The following is a 22,722-nucleotide window of genomic DNA, read 5'->3' as shown; positions in this document are numbered from 1 at the left end:
AAATGCGGTGACTTCGGGCTCTCTCTAAAGCAGGTGGTCGCCATGAGATTAGTCGGCTCGCATAATAGGTTGGATGTCCAGGTTAATCAAAAAAAAAAAAAAAAACCCCCGGGAAAAAGTCATTTGAAATTAACCACAACTTAAAAAATCATTTGAAACAGTGGGATTCGGCTAAAAACACACCGAGTAACTTTGCGGCTTTGATCCACCTAAGAGTGTACTCACTCGGCAAAAATCATAAATCTGTTGTTTTTTTATTAACCTGGATATCCAACCCGATATACGAACCGACTAATCTTATGGTGACCACCCGCTTCGCGGGTAGCCCAGAGTCCCCGCATTTGAACCTCCGTGACCACAAGAGAATTTTTGTTTCTTCTTGGATTCGAACTTGGGATCTCCACACTTTTGACTTTGGAGTTCATGGTCAAACCAATCGGTCACCACTCTTGTGGTAATAAATCTACTGTTGTTGGTGATTGTTAGACCTTCATGGTGTTCGATGAATCCTTGCAGTAGTGTCTATGTTTTAATATGAGGCTCGACTTCGTCAAAACCACGTCTCAGTTTATACTTGTAAAATGATAAAATACTCGTATTTTTTAACTAGTTTCTTTTTGCCACTTCAATTATTAAGATGTAACATATAAAAATATGTTGGTATGTACATGATTTTATTGGATAGATTGGTAATTTGGTACCGAAAAATGACGTACAATATCAGTTTTAAATGTTTCTTAGTCGTATAAAAGTTGTACTGTTCTATTTCGAGATCAAATCAAAATCACCAATTACGGGTTTTAGAGGATGTATATTTATTTTTTAGGGGCTTGTTATAAAAATACGTATGTATACACTTGTACGTGTGTGTATACTAAAACTTATATAAATGTATATGTGTATATACACGTTGATTGTGTGTTTTACATAATATTTTATAAAATAAGCTCAAGAATGACGAAGAAAGAGAGATATTGTACTGTATCATGCGAGTATCATTTTAACATTATAATAATATGGTCTTGGCTTTTAGCTCAATTGGCAAAGGGGTAGGTTGTCTATGCCCAAATATAAAACAGGTCGGGGGGTTTAATCCAGGATCCCATATATATATACATACTAGTAGTATATATATAATAGATTGGATCTCACAGTTACCACAAACTAATTAGTTCTCATTTGATTAAGCATATATATATATATATATATATATATATATATATATATATATAGGGGCCTAATCAAATGAAAACTAATTAGTTTGTGGTAACTGTGAGAACCAATATTAACCACAAATCAATAGATAAATTAGAAAATTTATAATTTTGGCAATTTTGAATTAAAATATTAATGCAAGGATATTTTTGGTATTTTAAAACTTTCCTCCCTCCTATCTTCTCTCTCCGGCCACCGTCCGCCGACCACCTTCCTCCAGTGATACTACAATGGTATCACAATGCATCATATATGTGCTTGGGTATCACATTGATGTCGTTTGTATGGTAGATCGAAGATGTAACACAGTGGTATCACTATGCATCTTATATATGATTAGATATCACAATGTATCTATTGTTTAACAAAGTCAATATTTTTAGGTATCACAGTGGTATCATAGTGGTATCACCGAAGGACGATGGCCGGAGGACGGAGAACGGTGGCCGGAGAGAGAAGAGATGAGAGTTTTAAAATACCAAAAATATCTTTGCATTAAGATTTTAATTTAAAATTACCAAATTTATAAAATTCCTAATTTATCTATTGATTTGTGGTTAATATTGGTTCTCACAGTTACCACAAACAACTCAATTTATATATATATATATATATATATAGAGAGAGAGAGAGAGAGAGAGAGGAGCGTTCAAATAAAAACTTGCCCCATTTGTGTAAACCGATCTCATTCGTCCATTTTCTTGATCAATGGCTATAATTAGTTTACTTTATTTTAGGAAATTAAAAAATAAAAAATATTAAAAAATTATTTTATTTCAATGATAAGGGCAAATTGGTAAACAAAAGTTAACATCAATATAACATTAATTCCATAAACAAAAGTTAACATCAATATAACATTAATTACATAAACAAAAGTTAACATCAATATAACATTAATTACATAAACAAAAGTTAACATTAATATAACATCAATGAACCATTTTATAATGAAACATTTTCACATTAATATTAATTCCATAAAGAACAAAATATAAGATGCACCCGTTTCATCATATATTTATTTCATAAAAGAACACAATACATTACGCACCAGTTTCATTTTCATCCTACCAAATAAACGGATCAACTTCAATCACAAAGCAACATGGATCACCATGAACCTAGATGTACATTCAATCACAAAGCAACAAGGATAACCATGAAACTTCAATCACAAAGTACCTATTTCATTAACACGTATAATATGCATAGACGGAGCAAATAAACCATTTTACAATGAAACATTTTCACATTGAAACAGTTTCATGACCGTTGTTTATGAAACTATTCATTACAATATTTTCATTAGGAAATAGAGAGATTATATTGTTTCAATTTTTCAACTGTTTTGAAACTTTTGATGAAACTGTTGCATCGATAGTTCATTTTACTTATTCCACTCATATGAACATGATTCATCATTATGAACCTTTTCATTATGAAACAGTTTCTTGAAACCTTTTCATTAAAATGGATAATATGCCTAGAGTATTAATTTGGACAATATGCCTAGAGTATTAGATCATGAACATGCTTCATCATTATGAACTTTTTTATTATGAAACAGTTTCATGAAATTTGCCCCATATGAACCTTTTCATTATGAAACAGTTTCATGAAATTTGCCCCATATGAACCTTTTCATTATGAAACAGTTTCATTATGAACATGTTTCATCATTATGAAACCTTTTCATTATGCATTTAATATAATATGCAACCGTTTCTTCGTAATGAAACCTTTTCATATGAACATTAATATATTATGCTATGGTAATATGAAACTTTTCATTTTAAAACCTTTTCATATGAAACAGGTTCATAACCGGTAATTTTTGATACAATGAACCTCAAATCATTCATTCTGTACATAACAAGATAAAATATTCATGAATGTTTCCAGCTTCATTGAATAAAAATAAATAAATCAATTTTTAATATTATAAAATATTAAAATCTTTAAATCATTCCATTTATATAATTTATATTATTAAATTTTCTTATTTAATATTCCTTAATAACTTCTTTATTTATGAAAAAAATAATGAAAATGACCAAAATGACCTTATTAATTAAATTTAATTAAAAAAGAATGGAATTTTCCTATTGGTTGATTTTGGTTTACACGGTTTTTTAGAATAACATGGTTTTCATTTGAATCTGCCTATATATATATATATATATATATATAAACTATTAATTTTTTGTCTAAATAAACTGGTATTTTTTTTTAATTATTATATTATATAAGCATATAGATAAAGTTATATACTAGTGGCGGCAGGGACGGACCTGGTATGGAGCATACGGTGGCACATGTCACCGTATTATTCATCCGTCAAAAGGTAAAAAAAATTAAGTTCGTGAAAGATGCAACCGTATTAATTTGTTGTGTACTATGTATTTTGAAACTACAATGAGAACAAGTTTTATTTGGTATAGTTGACTTGCAAGACTTTTATTCCACCTCAGACCCAAGTTCAAATCCTGTTAGTGTCATTTTCTTAGTTAAATGGTGCCACCATTTGGAAAAAAAATCCATATGTTTATTTTTATAGTCAAATGATGTCACCGTTTGAAAAAATTATGAGTCCGTCCTTGAACGGCAGGTTAGAGTTAGGCCTAATCTAATTTCAATCCTTTTAATTAATGATCCAACAGGTTGACGGTTTGAGTGGTTAGGTTTAATTGGGTTATTTATGAGTTAGGTTGGATAGGTCAACCACGGTGACGATTTTGTGTACAACCCTAACTAAGAGATCGAGGGTTGAGGTTCACGTGAGACAAAACTGTTTTCATAAGACAATTTTTACACTTGAAACTTCACAACTAAATATTATGAAAGTAAAAAGAAGCAGAGTCATCACAATGTTTGTGTTTTGCATGAATTTTCAAGTTGCGTTAAGAGATCGAATTTGATGAGAATCAATTTCTATTAATTTCCATAAAAAGGATGTTGGAATTTTTAAAATGATCAACAATTTATTGTTTTTAGGTTTTTGGGGGATTTTCTGTTTCCTTTCTTTCCCGCAACACATCAAAACCCTCGTCTCAGAAATTCGGCAATGGCGAAGGACCGAGGCGATTCCTCGGACGATGATAGAGTTCTGAAAGGAGCTTCATCTAAAAGAGGACCTCATCATCATCATAAATCCAAGAGGAAGTCGGAAGATTTACCCGATACCGAATCCGATCTCTCGTCAGGATCCGACCATGGAAGCAAAAGCAGTGGTAGCCGGAGCAGCAGGAAGAAGAGAAGCCGACGGTCTAGGACGAAATCACGAAGGGATTACAGCGACGACGATAGCTCGGATTCCGATACTGAGTCGGAGTCGGAATCGGAGACGGGGAGTTCGGAATATTCTTCAGAGCATGAAAGCGAGAGTGAGGAGGAGAGACGGCGGAGGAAGAGGAAGGAGAGGAAGAGAAGGGAGGAGAAAGAAAAGAGAAGGAGAAGAGAGAAAGAGAAGAAGAGGAGAAGGAAAGAGAGGGAGGAAGATAAGTTAAAGAAGAAGAAGAAGAAGAAGAAGAAGGATAAGAAGAAAGAAAAGGTGAAAAAGGGAGCTGTTACAGACTCTTGGGGGAAGTATGGGATTATTAGAGAAACTGATATGTGGTAAGTGTTTAGTTTATTTTCTTTGATTCTTGTTTACTTGCCATTGTGTTCATTTTCAGCATTCTATCTGGTAAGGTAATAGTAAACCTGCTATTCCAAAAGAGGGTTTTTGAAGGCGGAGAGATTCAGTGCCAAAAAAGGGGATGATGGGTTTCACAGTGAGTAGGTATAAATGGGAAACTGTAAGACGTGTTTAACCTAGAAGACACAAAAAAAGGATCCCATTTCTATTCAGATAGGCATTATATGACTAGGTTTTCAGGTGTGATGGTCTTGGTCTCCATTTCAGAGAGTACTGCAGACATGGACGTGCATACATATGGTATGATATCTGATTAGTTACTTAGGGTGGCTACAATCAGTAACAAGACAAAGCATTAAGATATCAATGAAAAAGATAATGATAGTGTTATAGTCGTATAGCTGGGTTTGCTCATGGTGTACACATTTCAGCTTCAGGTGAGGTTTAAATTGGATGAATTGGTTAGTGAATAGCTGTTAGAAGAAAATCCAACTATGCATGAATAAGAATGTATGGTTCTAGTTTGTACTACAGGAACCAAGACCATTTTAAAGTCTAGGGTAGGTATTACTGTATTCTGTTAGATTTGAAAACTAAACTGAAAGTCCAGGTGAAGTGTAAACTATGGACCCCAATATCTTCAAATTTTCCCTGTCAGATGCTTGTTTGTTGGTGTTTCACCAGTCTTGCTTCAAGCTCTATTGGATTTGGTGTTTGAATACTAGTTTGGAAAATTACCATGTCTTCATATAAGCTGTGGTTATGCTCTGTTTTTTTTTCAATAATCTGGTAAATCTTAATATGTTATTAAAAGCCAAGTTCTTTCTTTTAGAGGAGGATGTTGATGCATATTGTTGAGTTTTTCCTGTCTGAAAAACTTACTATTAGCCAGGTATTAGCTTAGGGTCTCTTCCTTTTAATTCTCCTAATAAATCTTGCCTTCCTCTGCTGCCCCAGGAGAGTGAGTTTAGCTAGCGCCATACCTGTAGTAGGAGATCCCATAGTGACTTGGCTTTGGGGTGGTTTCTCTGTGGACTATGCCACCTTAAATTGTTTTTTAGTCTTCATGTCACTATTACTTTGATCTTAATCTCTTGAGGAGTGAAATGTCCTTCTGAATTCTGAACAATGTGCACCTAGTACTGGATATTAAGCTTTTAGAAGAAGAGAGAGATTAAGTGTTTAATATTGGAAAGCAATATCGGGATTAGCATAATAACATTTTCCTTCATTATCAGCCTTTGCTTCTAAACATCCTATTGAATATTCTGGCCATGATAGTGGTAAACAGCGGAACAATGAATACAAGGAAATAATGAAAATGTGTCCCAGAAGCCTAATTCTAAAGGCCACTCCTGAAATAATCAGAACTGTAAACAACTTTGCAAAGGAGGGGCAACCACCTGCTCTTTGGTATTTTGGTAGGGTTTACAGAGTTTTCAGTTTCCAACCTCCATAGTTCTATTTATACTTTCAAGATTCCAAAGCCCCAGCCCATGCTTTCATGATCTGCCACTGTTTCTGACTTCCTGGATTGATGGCAATGAATTCTAAGATTATTCTTGAGTTGTCACCTGTCCTGCTAACTTCTCGCTCTCATGTGGCATAACTATGTACGTGGCATAACCTCCTATCCTATGTCGCAACTGCTATGGAGGGCGTATGGTAATTTTTCAAATTAATCCCTTTTTCACTCTGATTCTCTTTTGGTAATTTCTCTTTCATTCAGCAGTAGAATTGACGTGGAAGAATTTAAGCCTTCAACCCTCGTTTTGAGTTTAATACTGTTAACATATCAACATTTTTTATTGTCAGATTATCTAACTTTCTTTTTCCGTGTTTCTTTGGCAATATGTACGCTACTTGTCTCTTCTCTAAAACCAAATTCAAATGATCTTTTTTTGAAATTGTGACATTTCTCTTACTTCAAGTCTGTACTTTACATACTCAGCAATCCTTCATGAAATATAATGACTATCGGTCAACAATGGGCTTAGCTGTCGAGGTCTTGAGGATAATACAGAGCTTTGAAACACATCAAAGTGTATCCTGTCCAAAATTTTGTGGTGGACCCACAACGTGCCTTGTGGGATCAAGTGATCTCACTGAAATTTTGATATAATTTAGTGGTATACCAATTAGAAAAGTGAATGTAGGTTACTAGTAAAGCACTTTATCTTTATATGGTTACTCCTGGTTTCTGTTCCGTTCCCAGGCTTCCTTTTCAGTTAAATTGTACTTCCTTTTCAGTTAAATTGTACTTCCTTTTAGGCTTGTCCAAATCCAAGATTTCTTTATATTCAAATGATATTTCTTTTTAAGCACAAGTTGCCTTTTTTTTCAATAGTAACAACATATCTTGAACTTATGTATAAAAAAGCGTGAGTAGGGAGGTCGATTTGATTGCTGAGAGAAGGGAGGACATCAATTCAATCGCACGAGAGAGGGAGGTCTGTTGAGAGAGTGTGTGTTTTGACTTGGGAATACATAAATTTAGAGTTCGTCTTTTATCAAATTAAAATAGCAGTTGTGAACCGAGGCTCACGCCTCCTCATGGCCTCACTGCCTCAGTCAACCAAGGCATACGTGCCATTAAACCTTGAGAGGCTCCGTGCCTCATCCGCTTTTCAAAACCATGGTTGCACTGTGCATATCTCATTGTATTTAGGTCAGATATTTTAACGTCCTGTATCTGATATAATTACCCATTCTTGCAATTGACTGTGGACAGGAGATTAGTTTTATGTTTAAGCTGGACAATGGGTAGTCGGATACATATAAGACAAATATAAAAGGGTCAATAACTTGAATATATACATGATGGTGTAACTTTTTCTGCAACTCCTTTAGTTCTTTGGTTTCTTTCCGTGATATTATATTTGTTTGTAGGAACAAGCGGCCCGAGTTCACTGCATGGCTTGCAGAAGTGAAACAGGTATTCACTTGGCACACTTTCTTATTAAGAGTTTGAATCCTTTGCTAAATGATTTCACACATGCTAATTTTAGACGATGTTCTTTAATCTTCATTTTACAGGTGAACCTTGAAAGTCTGCCCAACTGGGAAGAGAAGCAGATGTTCAAACAGTATGTTTTACACTTATTATTGGTATTACCCACCTTTTAAACGAAAATATGCTGGCGTAATTCATGGAAATCCAAAAAAAATCTTTACCTTTTCTATTCATCTTTATCAAGGCTACTAAATGCATCAGACTATCTGACCTCAGTATCTGTACAGGTTCATGGAGGACCATAACACAGCTACATTTCCTTCTAAAAAGTAAGTCAAAGATTCACAACTTTTGCCTTCTTTTCCGTTAAATCTGTTCTCAATGTTTGTGCATATATGGTTGCCATTCTGGATATGCTGCCTTCAGGTTCTGAAGTTTGGTTTTCAGCATTTTAAGGGTTAACGAATTTTTTGAGCTAATGTCATACACGATATATGGAAATCAATAGTAAAACCCCCATAAAGTTGACCTTTTGAACCCACTTCAAGTCTGAGTACTCGAGCTATTTTTCCCTGGATGGCCATTTTCTATGATTTCTTTTTGTCGTCTATAATTTGATGTTCCTACCTCTGAAAAATGTTCCCTTATTCATCATTGCCTGTCCGAGATCAACCGTGTTGAAGGTTATAAAGTTTATATCTAACGGCTGCAGATATTATAGCCTTGATGCTTATCACCGAAGGAAAATCGAGAAGGCCATGAAAAAAGGCTCCATGAAAGCTGCAAAAACAGAACGTGTGGTGTTTGACGATGAAGAGCAACGCCGGTATGTTTAAATGTGTCTCTGATTCTTTGCTTTGCTCGTCATTATGGAACCTAGTGACCTTAGTTTTGTTGCTTAGATAACACTCCCTCCGTCTATAAATAAATGTCCTCAACGAAAAAGGCACATGGTTTTAGAAATGTGTAACTATTACAGTTTACAGTTAATTAAATGACAATTTTACCCTTAATGATAGAACGAGTAATGAATGTCTCCATCTCATAATTAAAAGGGTAGAATTGGAAAGGAAACACTTGCCTATTTTGGGACAAACTAAATAAGAAATCTGGACACTTCAGGCTGTTTGGTTGGTTTGCCATTAAGTCGTGTATGGATAAAGCTGTTTGCTTGGATTAATTTGTCTGTATAGATCGGGAGGCTTTTTCATAGATGTAAAGAGCATGTTTTTAATTGGGAGAGGCAGGTTTGGACAAACTTGGCTTTCTGCATAAAGCTCTCCCCTTTAAACTTCATGACTTTCTATATAATTAAGCCACTACCAAATGGTCATGTATTGCTGACCGAATAAGCTGTGAGCCCCATTAAGCTCATTAAGTTGCAACAAATAGGCCATTATTTTGGGACGGAGGAGTATTTTGACTAATGAACAAGGGTTCAATACATAAGAGTTGATTCTGTTTGTTGCGTAAACATGTGCTTCAGATTCATCGTCACGTTAACAAGTCGATATCTTCTCGACACGTTTATGTTCTGTTTTCAGGCTAGAATTGCAGCAAGAGCGTGAGAAACAGAAAGAAGCAGAGGTAGAAGCACTGAAGCGCTCTATGCAAAGCGGAATGGTACATATGTTCCTTTATGTCGGCTTATTCTATTTTGGTTTTCCTAATATGAAATTGGGACTTATTTTTATCTACATCCTCTCGATTCTTAGGCACAAGCAATGAAAGAACAAGCTCAACTGAGAGAAGAGATGAATTACTTATTCAAAATTGGCAACATCGAGGTGAGTATCAAAAATATTTCCAGTTTAAAATTTAGTAAAAGGCATCCAAATGTAACACACTTTACATAGGGTGAAGATTCCCAGTTTGGAATTCTTTGCATATACTGTGTCTGGGCTACTTTTTCACTCAGCCATAGAAAGAGTGTTTCTTACGGCTTAATCATTAAGCCATTAAGCCAAAATCAGTATATGGAACAAGCCAAGACCCCTCACTTATCCCCGTTAAGCCATCTCAAACAAATTAATACCACAAGTGTGGAAGTGCCCTAAAACATAATCCAACCCTCCCTTTTTGCCTCCCTCAGACAGACAAATTTATGTAAGGGTTGTTTGATTGGTTTTTTATTAAATCATGTATGGATAAAGTTGTCTGTGTGGATTAATCTGGCTCTAGAGATTGGGAAGGTTTTTGTTTGGGAGGGTTTCTGCATAAGTGAAAAGAACGTGTTTTTTAATTGGGAGGGACAGAGTTGGAAAAAACTTGGCTTTCTGCATAATATTCTACCCAAGAAGCTCATTGAATAGTCCACTTTCTATATCATGAAGCCACTACCAAACAATCATGTATAGCTGACCGAATAAGCTGCGAGTGTCATTAAGTTGCTAATAAACAGACCCTTTAAGAAAGGAAAACAACCCCTTAGTTGTTTCTTTTAATATTTGTTTTGCAAGCCAAGGTCTTTAATATAAACCTCCTCTTTTTTACCTGTTTTGTAGAGGCAATGTCTGCTTACATCCTACCCTTAGAGGCTCAAACCCTATTGCATGTCGAAATAATGATTGGCGTTTGTTATTCTTGAATTTACAGGCGGCGACTGCTATTCAAAGAAGGTTGGATCCTGATCTTCCTATGTGAATAGGTCCGTCGAAAACTTGTCAATTGAAGAAGCTTCACGATGCTGCTCGGTCCATTGAACCCGTGCTCGTTTTGTAGCATTGCATCTCCTTTCGCCTGTTAGCACATGAGAATAGTCTTCGGTTTTTTACGGCTGGTTCTTTTTACGTGAAATTGATTATACTTGAAACGTAGTGGTAGTGGTGATACCATCATCGAGTACCCTGTAAAAGAGATGTCTCGTGCGACACGAGTGGCCCTTGCTAGATTTTTAAAGACTTTTGCTCAATGACATTAAACGAGAGAAGTTCATTAACAACATAACCTTTTCACAATTTTTAGCTGGCGTTCTTGTATATGGAAGTGACATTCTCAGATGGCGGCATTAAACATGGAAGCTCAAATCTGTCAGTAAATAGAACAAATAAACTTACATATTCTGCTCACCTTTTGTGAGGTTTGAACCTTTGACCTCTTAGGTCAAAGGCTAAGGACTCATATACCGCTTGGCCAAATGTTCTTTTGTAGTTTTATCTTAAACCATGTATCATATTAACTATAGTTGGTAGACAAAATCAGTCACCAATATTAATCGTTGATGAAGTTTATTTACGAACGTATTTGGCTATTGATCGTTTTGATCGGTACAAATTGGAAATGGTACGTTATAGAGATACACGAAAAAACGCAAGTCCGAAACTTGGCTTACGGCTAACTTGAAAAAGCCCGAGTCCAGGCCTAGTCCGAAAGAGTCTAGTATTGAAAAAAGCTTGAAAATATTCGGTCAAGCCTGAAAAAGCTTGATCGAGCCCACTTCCAGTCCGACCGGCGCGAGCCTAAAAAAGTCCGGACTAGCTTGGGTCTTGTGCATCTCTAGTACAATGCATCACAAAAATATAAAGTTGAATACATAATGAAAAAAATATAGGGGAAATTGCATGAAAATGTAACATACTTTATCTTGATTCCTATTTTGGGTAACATACTTTCAAAACCTTTATTTTGGTACCTGACAAATAAATTATCAAACTAGTAAGTATTTGGATAACTTGTTTAAAAGAAACCGGTTACCATGCTGATGTGACGAGTGACTACAAGTCACTATTTTTTGATGATGTGGACTTTTTTTTTACAAATTCAGTTTTAAAACATAATCTTTGCATCTTCTATTCATCTTCCCCAACCTCCTTCGTATTTCCAACTTCAAAAGTTCTACAAGAACTCATATTCAACAACTCCTCATTCATATTATCCGGATTCAAATATGTTCATCGTTTGTTAACACAAGTCGAGATTGAAGAAACGAAACCCAGATCATCAATTTCACCATCAATCTTCATCTTCTTCGTCAACATCAAGATCTCACCACCTCTTTACTTCGGGTCTCTCGATCTAAGAATAGTTTCCTTCTTGGGGGATGTTTAGCAGTTGCTGAATGATTTGGTGCAGAATGATTAAGTGGTTAGAATAATTAAGAGGCTCTAATGATATAATGCAAAATGAAATATATTTGTGTATAATGAAATTAGGGCGCTGAATGGTTAAGGGAGGCCTAGGATACAAAATCATTCAGAGAATTTTAGAACCATCAGGAGACAAACTTTTTTTTTTTTTTGCCAAACAAGATTCACCTCTTAACGATTCAGATGTTGCCTCTTAATGGAACTATTAAGAGGTAAACAAACGACCCTTAAGATTTGAATTGAGGAGGACGTGTGTAGACGAAGAGATCTGTCATTTCTTAGGGCCTGTTTACCAATTACCAACACTTACCCGGGTAAGTTGCCGTCACTTACCGGGTAAGACTCTCAATCTTTGTCTTCGCTCTTACCGGGTAATATTCTTGGTCCTTGCCATATTGATTCAGTAAGGTAACGTGACTTGGTAAACGCTTACCCGGATAAGCGTTTGGTAAACGGCCCCTTAATCTAAAATTAACTTTATATTAAAAATTCATATCAATTGGCTACATTATCAAAAAGAACATTTAGTTGTATTACAAGTCACTTGTCACATCAGCATGGTAACCGATTATTTTTTAAACCGGTTATCTAAATACTTAAAAGTTTGAAAATTTATTTTTCAGGTACCAAAATAAAAATTTTGAAAGTAGCTTACCCAAAATAGAAATCAAGACAAAGTATGTTACATTTCACGAAACCTCCCAAAAATACAAGTACAAAATGGCTCATGATGAGTACTTGTGTATGTGATTTCAAGTGTTGCAATGCAGTAAACATGAGCTCTTTTGGTTTCAAATAAACATACAAAATTCATGAAGAGTACTTAAATGTAACTACCGAAAACGGGCACGAGCGCATGTCATACGATCTAGAGTCGTTCACGTATCTCTTTCTCGACACCCGAACAATGTGTTTGCCCGATATAAGTTCACGATCTTGCATATCGAAATCCAAATGCATAGAAAATTAAATATGGCTTCACCGAACAGTGTCTCCCTAGGATTCTTGTTCTTGATACTGACCCTAAGTTATGGCTCGGGCTCAGCTCGTAAACTCATCTCCGACGACATCATGCTAACCGAGAACAACGAATTAGAAAGACGACTCGGTCAAGAATCAATACCAACTGCAAGCGTTCCTAAGTCGCCAGATTTTGTGTCTACAGATGGATCTCCCGGCGACGAACCTACGAGCTTCGGCGGCAAACAAGTGGCGTGCGGTCATCCTTCCTGTGGGCCCCAGATCCCGGGTCCAAACTGTCAAAATGGTTGTCTTTCTTGTGGGTGTGGCCAAGCTTATCCTCAACCTCAACCAGCTTATCCTCAACCCCAACCATCCTATCCTCAACCTCAACCAGCTTATCCTCAACCCCAACCATCCTATCCTCAACCNCCTCAACCAGCTTATCCTCAACCCCAACCATCCTATCCTCAACCTCAACCAGCTTATCCTCAACCCCAACCATCCTATCCTCAACCTCAACCAGCCTATCCACCCCAGGCTAGCGCAGGATGTCAACCAGCCTATCCTCCGCAACCTGAACCGAACTATCCTCCGTGGCCCGAACCAGCCTACCCACCACAGCCGGAACCAGCCTACCCACCACAGCCTGAACCCACTTATCCTCCATGGCCCGAACCAGCCTATCCTCCCCAGCCAGAACCATCATATCCTCCGCAGCCTGAACCGGCTTATCCTCCCCAGTCCAGACCGGTCTATCCTCCGCCTATGACTGGTCCTAGACTGACTTCTGAAAGTCCGGGAAGCCTGACTCACGAGCCATCGTGTACTAATCTTGGCTGCAAGCCTTCAAGTGGACTCATAACTAGGAGCCCTATGACCATAGAAGATCAAATAGACACTCGTGGCACCGGCAAGGGTGGATCGATGAACGAACAAGTTGTGTCTGATACGGAATCGGCGAATGGTTCGTAGGGTGGTGGTGATTCAAAACTTCATTCGTAGATCCAAGAAGCAGATGATAGAAGTTGAGATACAGGATCTTGCATAACGGTAACTTATACTAAATAATGAATCAGCTATATATACAGCTTCTGTATGTAAGAAATTCCAGCATCTGTGGCTACAAGTTGGCAAATTCTCAAAAATAACATGCAACTTATTCGATCAAGCTATAGATGACTGTTTGGTAGTGGCTTAATAATATAAGAAGTGGCTTATTCAGTAAGCTTATATAGAAGCTTTATGCAGAAAGCTAAGTTTTTTCCGAACTTGTTTCTTCTAATCAAAAAGCATGCATCTTCTATCTATGAAAAAACTCTTCTAAACAAATCCTTTCTCAATCCTTATAGACAGATTAACTCACTCAAACAGTTTTATCCATACATGAGTTAACGAAAAACCAATCAAACAAATTGTGATTCTATACTTGGTCTCTAGATCACTAAGTTTCTGACCTTTTAAATTTCACTCAAAATGTTCAGAAACTTAGATGCTGTTTACCAAACACTTACCAAGTCATATTATCTTGTCGAATGAATATGGAAAGGACTAATCTTACCCAGTAAGAGCGAAAATGTCAACCAAAGTGTGTATGGGCCCCGCTTTAAACCCTTGTGCCTCTATTGATAGCACTCGGAATAAGTCAATAAGTTGTTTTTATAAGCAATCTCAAACACCCCCTTAAATGATTCATACCAATAAAGTATGGGACGCTGTGTGGATCGTACTGCCATATTTTGTTTTGTACCAAAATTTTGCTAAAATTCAAATACAACGACCATCAAGTGTAAGCATGACTTGAAGAACTTATATGAGAATGTGTTCAGGATACAAACCAATTAAAACTACAAAGAAACATTTTCTTATCATCTATCAAAATTAACGATAAAAACGCTAAATAAAGATTTGACCCTTTTCTCGAAACCACTAAAATGGARTGACAAAARGCGGTAAATAAAGATCGACGCTTTTCTCGAAACCACCAGAAAGGGAAATCTATKATTCTTGTTCATTTGCATCCTCCCCCTCTAACTCGTTCTTGGTGAAGAGATCCTCTTGGACAGGAACGTCTTTTAGCTGTTGTGACGAAACAATARYTTCAATCGTTCTTCTAGCTGCCAATTCTTTGTTATCATCAACCGCCACATCTTTCTCCACGACATTAGCATCTTTGGGTTCGTCTGTCGTGCCTTCTTGCTTTGGTGGGGGGACAAAAAAGGGTATTTTACCCCTCTGCCAATCGTGTAAAACCATCTTTGCAGCAGTCATCAGATCAGGTTCGCCTCCCTGAAAACACGAGCTTTTAGTAAAGATTCTCGGATAAATACCGATCACGGCCACAGGCAGGCGGCAGCTGCTGAAAACTAGCATACTTTTGCTCATTACGTATCTATTTTAAGCTTTGTACGGCAAACAAGCTGAAAAGCTAGTTGTTGGTTTATAAGTGTGCTCTTAGCCAATAAGCTAGTCAATAAGCTATGTGACACTATAAAATGACCTAAAGAAACATTTGTTAAAAAATTATTTGAAAAAATACAAGGGGCAAAATGGGAGAAAGCAGGGAGGGGGGGAACCTGAAAGCTTATTAACGCTACTTGGAGTAGTGTTTCAAAAAGCTAGCTTATCACACATAAAACAGGGCTTTTTCGACGAACTCAAAAATAAGTTAACTTATGGTTGCCAAACCCATCTTAGAAGCTTAATGTTGGCCTGGAAGTCGAAATGTTTATGTATTTGATAATGTAGATGCAACTCGAGTAGGAAAGACCAAAAACGCCAACTGTGTTCCAAAAAACAAGAAAGGACTATGGTAGCATACTATGGGTCTGTTTGTTAGCAGCTTAATGAGCTTAATGAGACTCGCAGCTTATTCAGGCCGCTATACATGACTCTTCAGTAGTGGTTTAAAGATATAAAAAGTGGCCTAGTCAGTAAACTTATAGGGGGAGCTTTATGCATAAAAACAAGTTTTTTCCAAACCCAACCCTCCGAATTAAAAAACATGCTCCTTCCATCTATGAAAAAACTCTCAAACAAAAATCTTCCCAACCCATACAGACAGCTTTATCCATACAGGAGTTCGTCGAAAAGCAACCAAACAGCCCCTATGTGGCATAGTTGTTAAAAGCAGGCGTGCCTAGACTCTGTGGCTCAAAAGGCTCAAGATCTTGGGCATTTTTCAAGTCAAGGCTCAGTGTATTCACGAGGCTCGCTAAGGCACCGCTGCGCCTTGGCTGAGGCTCCTTGTGGCCTAGGTGTGCCTCATAAAGAGTTACTAAATACCTTGTTAAACCATAAGATTAAATAAGTTTTCCATGTTAAACCATAAGATTAAATAAGTTTTCTCATCTTCTCATCTCCTAGATTTCCTGAGGCCCGCACCTCACGCCTGCTCCTGGCACCTAGGCCCCAATAACCCCTTGCGCCTAAGTGCGCCTTGAGCCATTAACAACTTTGCTATGTGGCAGATCTCTAGCTTAACATTGACAGAATAGGGGGTTGAGAGGTGGCAGTTGGGTCAATAGAGCCCTACGATAGATTGATAGTTGTTTCAAGGGTTCCTCGAACAATGTGATATCTCACACCGGGTAAATCCTTAACCCACTTGTCTGACTGTTGCTGAGCAGTTTTTGGATATCAAACGGACCTCCCCAGAACCAGGAACGGAGAGCTTTCCCCCCCTCTTCCGTCGACAATCCGATCCAATTTATCGTAACCGATTAGTTTAGTTTTTCATGTTTTTTTACTGTGACGTTCTTAGTTTTTCTGTCTGCCCAAGTAGTTTTAGTTTTACTGCGTTATGTTTCCTTGTTTGTTTTACTTTTTATGTCCTTCTCATGTGTTCCTGCTCCCTTTTTTGTTCATTGTACTTGATGCTTGTTTGTACACACTCCACTACTTTTCTCACTTGTATTATTGTATTTCTTTTTGTGTTGCAAAATCAGGGTCTTCACATAAACAACCTCTCTACTAAAGAGTAGAGGCAAGATCTGAGTGCATCCCATCCCCCCAGGCCCTACCACTGGGTGTAATATGGCGGATTGGTTTGGTTTGTTCCAACTTCCAAGAACCAAAAAAGGGGCAGTTTTGAGTTTCATTTATTTCACTTTCAAAATTTTCACGTCTTTCTAACTATTACTAGATTAAAGTTTAAAGATTTGGATATGTATATTTTCTTTGAGATGCACTAACAAAATAGACATCAGCCAGCATTGTAACATTCTGTTATTCATCTTAAATTTGCTTATTTACTCAACTTTTGCATGAACAACCTTCTCTAATTTGCATGGTGTTCAAATTATTAGCCTCAACTAACTTTATCATGCTTTTGCAATAGTACCCTGAAAAGACTGGCTAAAGGAACTCAAAATAAATAATTACCCTCAGAAGTTTGCCCGATAATTTGCATAGCTGAACCAGGAAGTCATTATCATCTTCCCTGTTATAGACAAGCAAATATCGTTAGATTAGGATTTGCAATTGTAGCTGAAATACTTTGATCAACCAAATGAAATAACATGGTGAAGAAAGAAAGGTCATGAAAGAAGAGTAAGAATGAGAAAAGACTGTTGCCATGATGCTTCAAAGAACAAATATGGAGATAGGATAAAAAACCATTGCACAAGAAAACATCGATAACAAGATTCATGCATGCCTTCACATTGTTGTCAAGATGAACTGGTAAGGAAAGCAACATAACATTTAGATGCATTGATTCTTGACTAGTCCATTTCAACCAGATCCATTTTTAAGTGGGAACATTCAAAATGAAGACCCTACATGCTATTAATTACCCTTCCAAAGTTAACAAATTTTACATAGAAGAGTTAGTGTTGAAAATTAAGATTATAGACGAACATATATAACTTCACAAATATGAAAAATTAAATTGAAAGGGCATTCAATAGATGAATAAAGCAGATATGATGCATGAAATGGGAACAAGATCAAAACTCCATCTCTAGATCTTGAAGTCGAAGGTTGTCATAGCAGAGTTCACATATGGGACCAATTCAAGTAAGACATGCGAAATTCCCTATTTGTGATCATACTAATCTTTCTTTATGGAACGAGTGTTTGAGAAAACGAGACATACCACTCTTTTATCTTGTATGCTCTTTCAAGGTGCTCTCTCTTGACACGTTTTAAAACTTCGCCAATGTGCTCTGTGGCATCATGCAAATTTGTGACTCGCACCTGGGAGAAAAGAAATAGATTTGTAGTTAATTGGCGGAAAAGGCCACTAAGTAAAAATCTAAAAAGCAAGTTCCTAACATCAAGGAGACAAAAACTGCATGAAGCCATGAACCAATGTAAGTTTCACATACCACGCCCTTTAAAACAATATCAGTTTCTGTATCCTTACTGCCATAAACAACACCAGGGCAGTCAATCAAGAATATCTTCTTTGTAAGGGTGATGTACTGCCAAACTTTAGTCTCTCCAGGAATTGGAGCAACCTTGCAAACCTTTGCAAAAGAAAACAATGAAAATGTCAACCAAGCTGTGCAAGCCAAATGCTTAATTGTAACAGACCCAAGATTTTCTCTTGCTCTCATGTAAACATGTGCACCTCACAGAGTACTTAAAGATTATCATGTCACACTTAAATCTTACCAACCATCCTATTCGAAACTGTAGAGACAATAAAGACCAATGACCAATAATAAATTCCAGTTCCTATACTTTACAAAAGAATGACAAGACTATTCACTTCTGGATTCATACCCAGGTGCAACGATAGAGAAAGGGGTTTAAAATTCAACGGAAAAAACCATGCATTACTTATAGACATTTTAACTTGATTATAATGTCAAACTTTGGTAGCATATTCCAATGAGCAAGCAAAATAAACCCTCGAGTATTTTTATATTTAAAGATGCTTAGTTGTATTTAGACCCACAGATCTCATAAGATTCATGTCGTGGTAATTTCTATGAACCTTAAACATCAAATCTTACCGAAAAATACACAATGAATGAGAAAGACTTCAAACAAAAGATGGCAACCGCTATGTACTAAAAATAAAATAAAGAACTTACATTTTTTGTACGAAGCGTGTTAATTACTGATGACTTGCCAACATTGGGGTACCCCACGAATCCAACTGATATGGCTTGCTTGTCACTTTTTAAGCGTGAAAATTGTCTCAACACCGACAGAAGAGAATTCTATGAAGAGAACAAATTACCACCATGGTGAGATTAAAATTGCACAAATAACGCATTTACGTAAGTGATATGATTAATGATGTAGTGTCCTTGATGGATACCTTGCCATAAGACTTGTTAATACTTGCATGAAATGCTAGTGTAGGATATTCCCTAGATAACACTCTCAGCCATCCTTTTGTTACCCATGGAGGGGTCAAATCACACTGCACAAATGTAGGCAAGGCAAGACAGTAAATATCACTCGATTCACGAGAACCAGGCAAGCGAAAGAGAAGAAACCTCAAAATTTACAAAGATAGCTAATGATTACCTTGTTTAACAATAGAATCATGTGCTTGTGTTTGCAATGCTCTTTCAAATGCTTCTCCAGATGATAGCATCTTGTGCCTTGGGGATCCCTTGCATCTAGTACCTATAATCAGTAGCATAAGTACCATGTCTCCGAACTTATCATGATTCAATCATCTGAAGTACTTATTAACTCATACAAAATAATGGCCTCTTAATTCTAACAAAGCAGAACCTCAACAATTATGCGTCCCTGCTTTATAAGTTTATATACATCCCTTTATTGTATTGACCAATTCATTGACCCGAAAGCAATAAAAACCAAAAAATATAAATAGATAAAAAAGTGAACAGGAAATGCACATGCTAACATATACATGACAAGAAAAACCGATTGCATAAACGAATCATCCAAATAAACAATCTACTAGCACAAAACTAACCTGGATAACAACATCCGAAGAGTCTATGACTTTGTAAAGCTCACCCCATATGCGTTTACTTTGACCCTTTTCAAACATTGTATGGCGAACTAGATCTCTAAATCCATCCTCACCTGCATCTGCGGGTGCATCACCATGTTTCTCTTCAAATGCATCTACAGTGTTGGCACACATTCATACAAATTTTGATCAGTTAGAAACTCATTAGAGAAATCAAAATAAAAATAGAAAACCTAAGCCAAATTTGATAAACAAAGAATAGTTTCTTCTGGCGATAAATGAAACCACGTTTGCTTACCACACAGTCCAAAATTGAAAGCAGAGGAAGTAAACTAATACTTCATCAAAGCTATGTAAGGTCATTTACCTTGGGAACCATCAGCCTTCTTGACCAGTGATTCGTAATCAGAGACCATTAGTTTCGGACGTTTCCTCTTCCCCTTTGGTCCAAATGCATCAGCAAATGGCTCTGTATCAAGAAGGTGAACTCTTGCTTGCTTCAAAATTACATAAAAGAAGCACATACATTATCAGGGTATATACAGATCATATCCTGAATTGCAAAAATAACTTCAATTCTTCCATTATGTTTCCATTGGCTGATGATTTACCTTCTGATGATCATTCAATAGCGACATAGGCAGTTTTCTCTCCTTCAGAATAACATTATAGTTACTTGAGAGTCGACTTTGTAGCTCTTCACGGAAGAATTCAAGCTCTTTCTGATTTACAACTCTAGTGTTACCTGCAATGTTGAGTGGAATCATGTTAGGGCATGTTTGTTGGCAGCTTAACGAGCTTAATGGGACTCACAGCTTATTCGGTCAGTTATACATGAGTTATACAGGACCGTTTGGTAGTGGCTTATTAGTAAGAGAAATACAAGTTTTTTCCCGAACGTGCCCCTCCCAGTTAAAAAAGCTTGACAAGCTGCTTCCATGTATGAAAAAAAACTCCCAAAGAAAAATCTTCCACATAGGCAACTAACCAAACAGCCCAAGTAAAACGCTCCCTAGCATTATTAAGTGTAATATCAACTTTCCCGTTAAAATAAAGTAGCCCAAATTTGCTTTCCGATAACTCATCTGTCTTAAATACCTTATAGAATGGGCAGAAAGCAAAAGTATCACGTACCGAACCAGCGACGATCAGGTTGAATACGAGTAGATGGCAACTCCTTAGATTGCAACTCGTGTTTAAGGATTGTTCCTTTAGCATCACGCTTCGGCCTCGTCTTGTACATCTTAAGACGGCGAACGGTAGCGGAGGTACGGGCGGTGCCGCCGCTTTTGTTCTTGTGACCCGCATCTCTGTTGACATCGAGAGAATGCTTTGGCTTTCCGGACACGTTCACCGACCTCTCTTTCTTCTTCACCATTTTTTACCTGCCGATAAAACCAATCAATTAAAATTCTCAAATAGCCGCTGCTAAGACAAAATTCTCAATCACTGCTGCTAAATGGATTGTCGGGTAGAATTAATCAAAGGCACACTCAATGTAAGGATGCAAATTGAAGGCCCTTCAGAAACAATATGCAAAACCCTAAAACTGAAATCAAAGCCACTTACTTGATTTTGATGATGTTGAGATCTCGCCAATCGAAATTGAGGAACAAATTGGGACCAAACCCAACTGCCACCACCACTGCAGTGAACTCAGGCTGAATCGCCGTCGGTTTGGAATAGGGCGTGCAGAGGATTCCTAGAAATCCAAATCTGCAAAAATGGGAGGTCGAGGACGACGACGGCACAGCAACAAATGGTTTATAGGGTTTTGATGGATGCTGGTCTTTTATGAATGATTTACAAATATAGTCCCTATACTATCATTCAATGTCATTTTTCATTCTATATTGGAGAATATCTCCATTGAAATAAAAAATAATTGACATGAAAACTTATCAGAGATGCTAATTAAAATAGTAATCTTCGTATTTATAATTATCTCTCAGTTATTTTTCTTTCAATATTTTCGTAAGTAACAACTTTTCAACGTGCAGATGGATCAAAATATAAAAATTAGTTTCTAAACCAGGTCTATAAATACATAGATCAAATCTATAAATTAATCTGAACATTGTTTATCAGATTTATAAATTTGGTCCATGTATTTGTTGGTTTCAAAAACTTGTTTTTTACATTTTGACCCTCTATAAATTTGATGATGTACCACTAATGGAGATAATAATATTTTTTGAAATTTTAAGAAGAAAAATGGCTAAGAAGCTGTTTAGCAGTTGCTGAATGGTTTTGTGCATAATGATCAAGTGATCAGAATGATTAATAGAAGCTTATAATATAGTACAAAATGAAATATAATTGTTTGGTAATTATTCATAATGAAATTATAGTGCTGGATGGTTAAGGGGTACATAAGGTACAAAATCATTCAGAGGGTTTTAAAATAATTAAGAGACGGTTTTTTTTTTTTTGTCAAACAAGAATCACCTCTTAAGGATTCATATGCTGCCTCTTAACAGGGTTGTTGAATTGTTACTTATTAGCTCAAATAATTACTTATTGCTCGGCAGAGAAACTGTGTTTTATAATGAAACATTTTTAGGATAGTTGAATATAGTCTTTGAGCAAAATTTGTTAGATTGTTTATGAATCCCCCATAAACAACACCAAGTCTGTTATTACGTGAAAAATTTTGGTGTCAACTGTAAATCTATTTTAATGGGTAATACTGTTTTTACATCAGATTTTAAGATTTTAAATGTATTGTTTTTTGTTTTTTATTTGTTAAATATTTAATAATATCAATTTACCTATTAACTTTACAATTTGTACCCATATGTTACATCAATTTTTTGGCAAATTAATGTTACATCAAATTTTAGTGCCAAAAAAAAGTAAATGAATAATGTTATATCAGATTTTTTGGTAAGAATTAATAATTCTTACATAAAATTTGATGTAACATTATTCATTTGAGCTATAAATTGGCAGGAAAATTTTG

The 22,722-nt window shown here is 36.4% G+C and overlaps 3 protein-coding genes across 4 annotated transcripts; 2 read left to right on the top strand and 1 right to left on the bottom strand.

Annotated features, from left to right (window-relative positions):
* Nucleotides 1-4,224: 4,224 nt before the first annotated feature.
* LOC112501189 (RNA-binding protein 25) lies at nucleotides 4,225-10,832 on the top strand. The gene is made up of 8 exons (XM_025104872.1): nucleotides 4,225-4,833; nucleotides 7,745-7,790; nucleotides 7,892-7,941; nucleotides 8,096-8,137; nucleotides 8,521-8,634; nucleotides 9,353-9,431; nucleotides 9,524-9,595; nucleotides 10,404-10,832. Exons 1-8 carry the CDS (start codon nucleotides 4,283-4,285, stop codon nucleotides 10,449-10,451), a joined length of 1,002 nt encoding a protein of 333 aa, XP_024960640.1. The 5' UTR covers nucleotides 4,225-4,282; the 3' UTR covers nucleotides 10,452-10,832.
* A 2,033-nt stretch (nucleotides 10,833-12,865) lies between these two features.
* LOC112500434 (proteoglycan 4-like) lies at nucleotides 12,866-13,828 on the top strand. Its single transcript, XM_025103929.1, has one exon. It carries the CDS (start codon nucleotides 12,866-12,868, stop codon nucleotides 13,826-13,828), a length of 963 nt encoding a protein of 320 aa, XP_024959697.1.
* A 780-nt stretch (nucleotides 13,829-14,608) lies between these two features.
* On the bottom strand, nucleotides 14,609-21,491 carry LOC112500255 (nuclear/nucleolar GTPase 2). Of its 2 annotated transcripts, none has more exons than XM_025103657.1 (12): nucleotides 21,330-21,491; nucleotides 20,895-21,145; nucleotides 20,372-20,505; nucleotides 20,128-20,257; nucleotides 19,761-19,915; nucleotides 19,340-19,441; nucleotides 19,128-19,232; nucleotides 18,898-19,026; nucleotides 18,184-18,324; nucleotides 17,952-18,052; nucleotides 17,237-17,294; nucleotides 14,609-15,142 (listed from the first exon to the last, which is right to left on the bottom strand). In XM_025103657.1, exons 2-12 carry the CDS (start codon nucleotides 21,136-21,138, stop codon nucleotides 14,852-14,854), a joined length of 1,590 nt encoding a protein of 529 aa, XP_024959425.1. In that variant the 5' UTR covers nucleotides 21,139-21,145; nucleotides 21,330-21,491; the 3' UTR covers nucleotides 14,609-14,851. The 2 variants fall into 2 exon arrangements, with proteins under 2 accessions (XP_024959425.1, XP_024959427.1); XM_025103659.1 differs by having other exon boundaries at nucleotides 19,761-19,879.
* Nucleotides 21,492-22,722: the final 1,231 nt, after the last annotated feature.

Source organism: Cynara cardunculus, assembly GCF_001531365.2.
Source record: "Cynara cardunculus var. scolymus isolate 2C chromosome LG 17, CcrdV1, whole genome shotgun sequence".
In the NCBI taxonomy this organism is placed as follows: domain Eukaryota; kingdom Viridiplantae; phylum Streptophyta; class Magnoliopsida; order Asterales; family Asteraceae; genus Cynara; species Cynara cardunculus.
The sequence above is the reverse complement of the archived record's forward strand: the minus strand, read 5'-3'. Positions and strand labels throughout refer to the sequence as shown.

Excerpts from the sequence above, each read along its gene's own strand:
- LOC112501189 (XM_025104872.1), top strand. The coding sequence starts at position 4,283 with ATGGCGAAGGACCGAGGCGATTCCTCGGACGATGATAGAGTTCTGAAA. Across the intron at positions 7,791-7,891 it reads GGCTTGCAGAAGTGAAACAG|GTGAACCTTGAAAGTCTGCC; the intron begins GTATTCACTTGG and ends TTCATTTTACAG. Across the intron at positions 9,432-9,523 it reads GCTCTATGCAAAGCGGAATG|GCACAAGCAATGAAAGAACA; the intron begins GTACATATGTTC and ends CTCGATTCTTAG.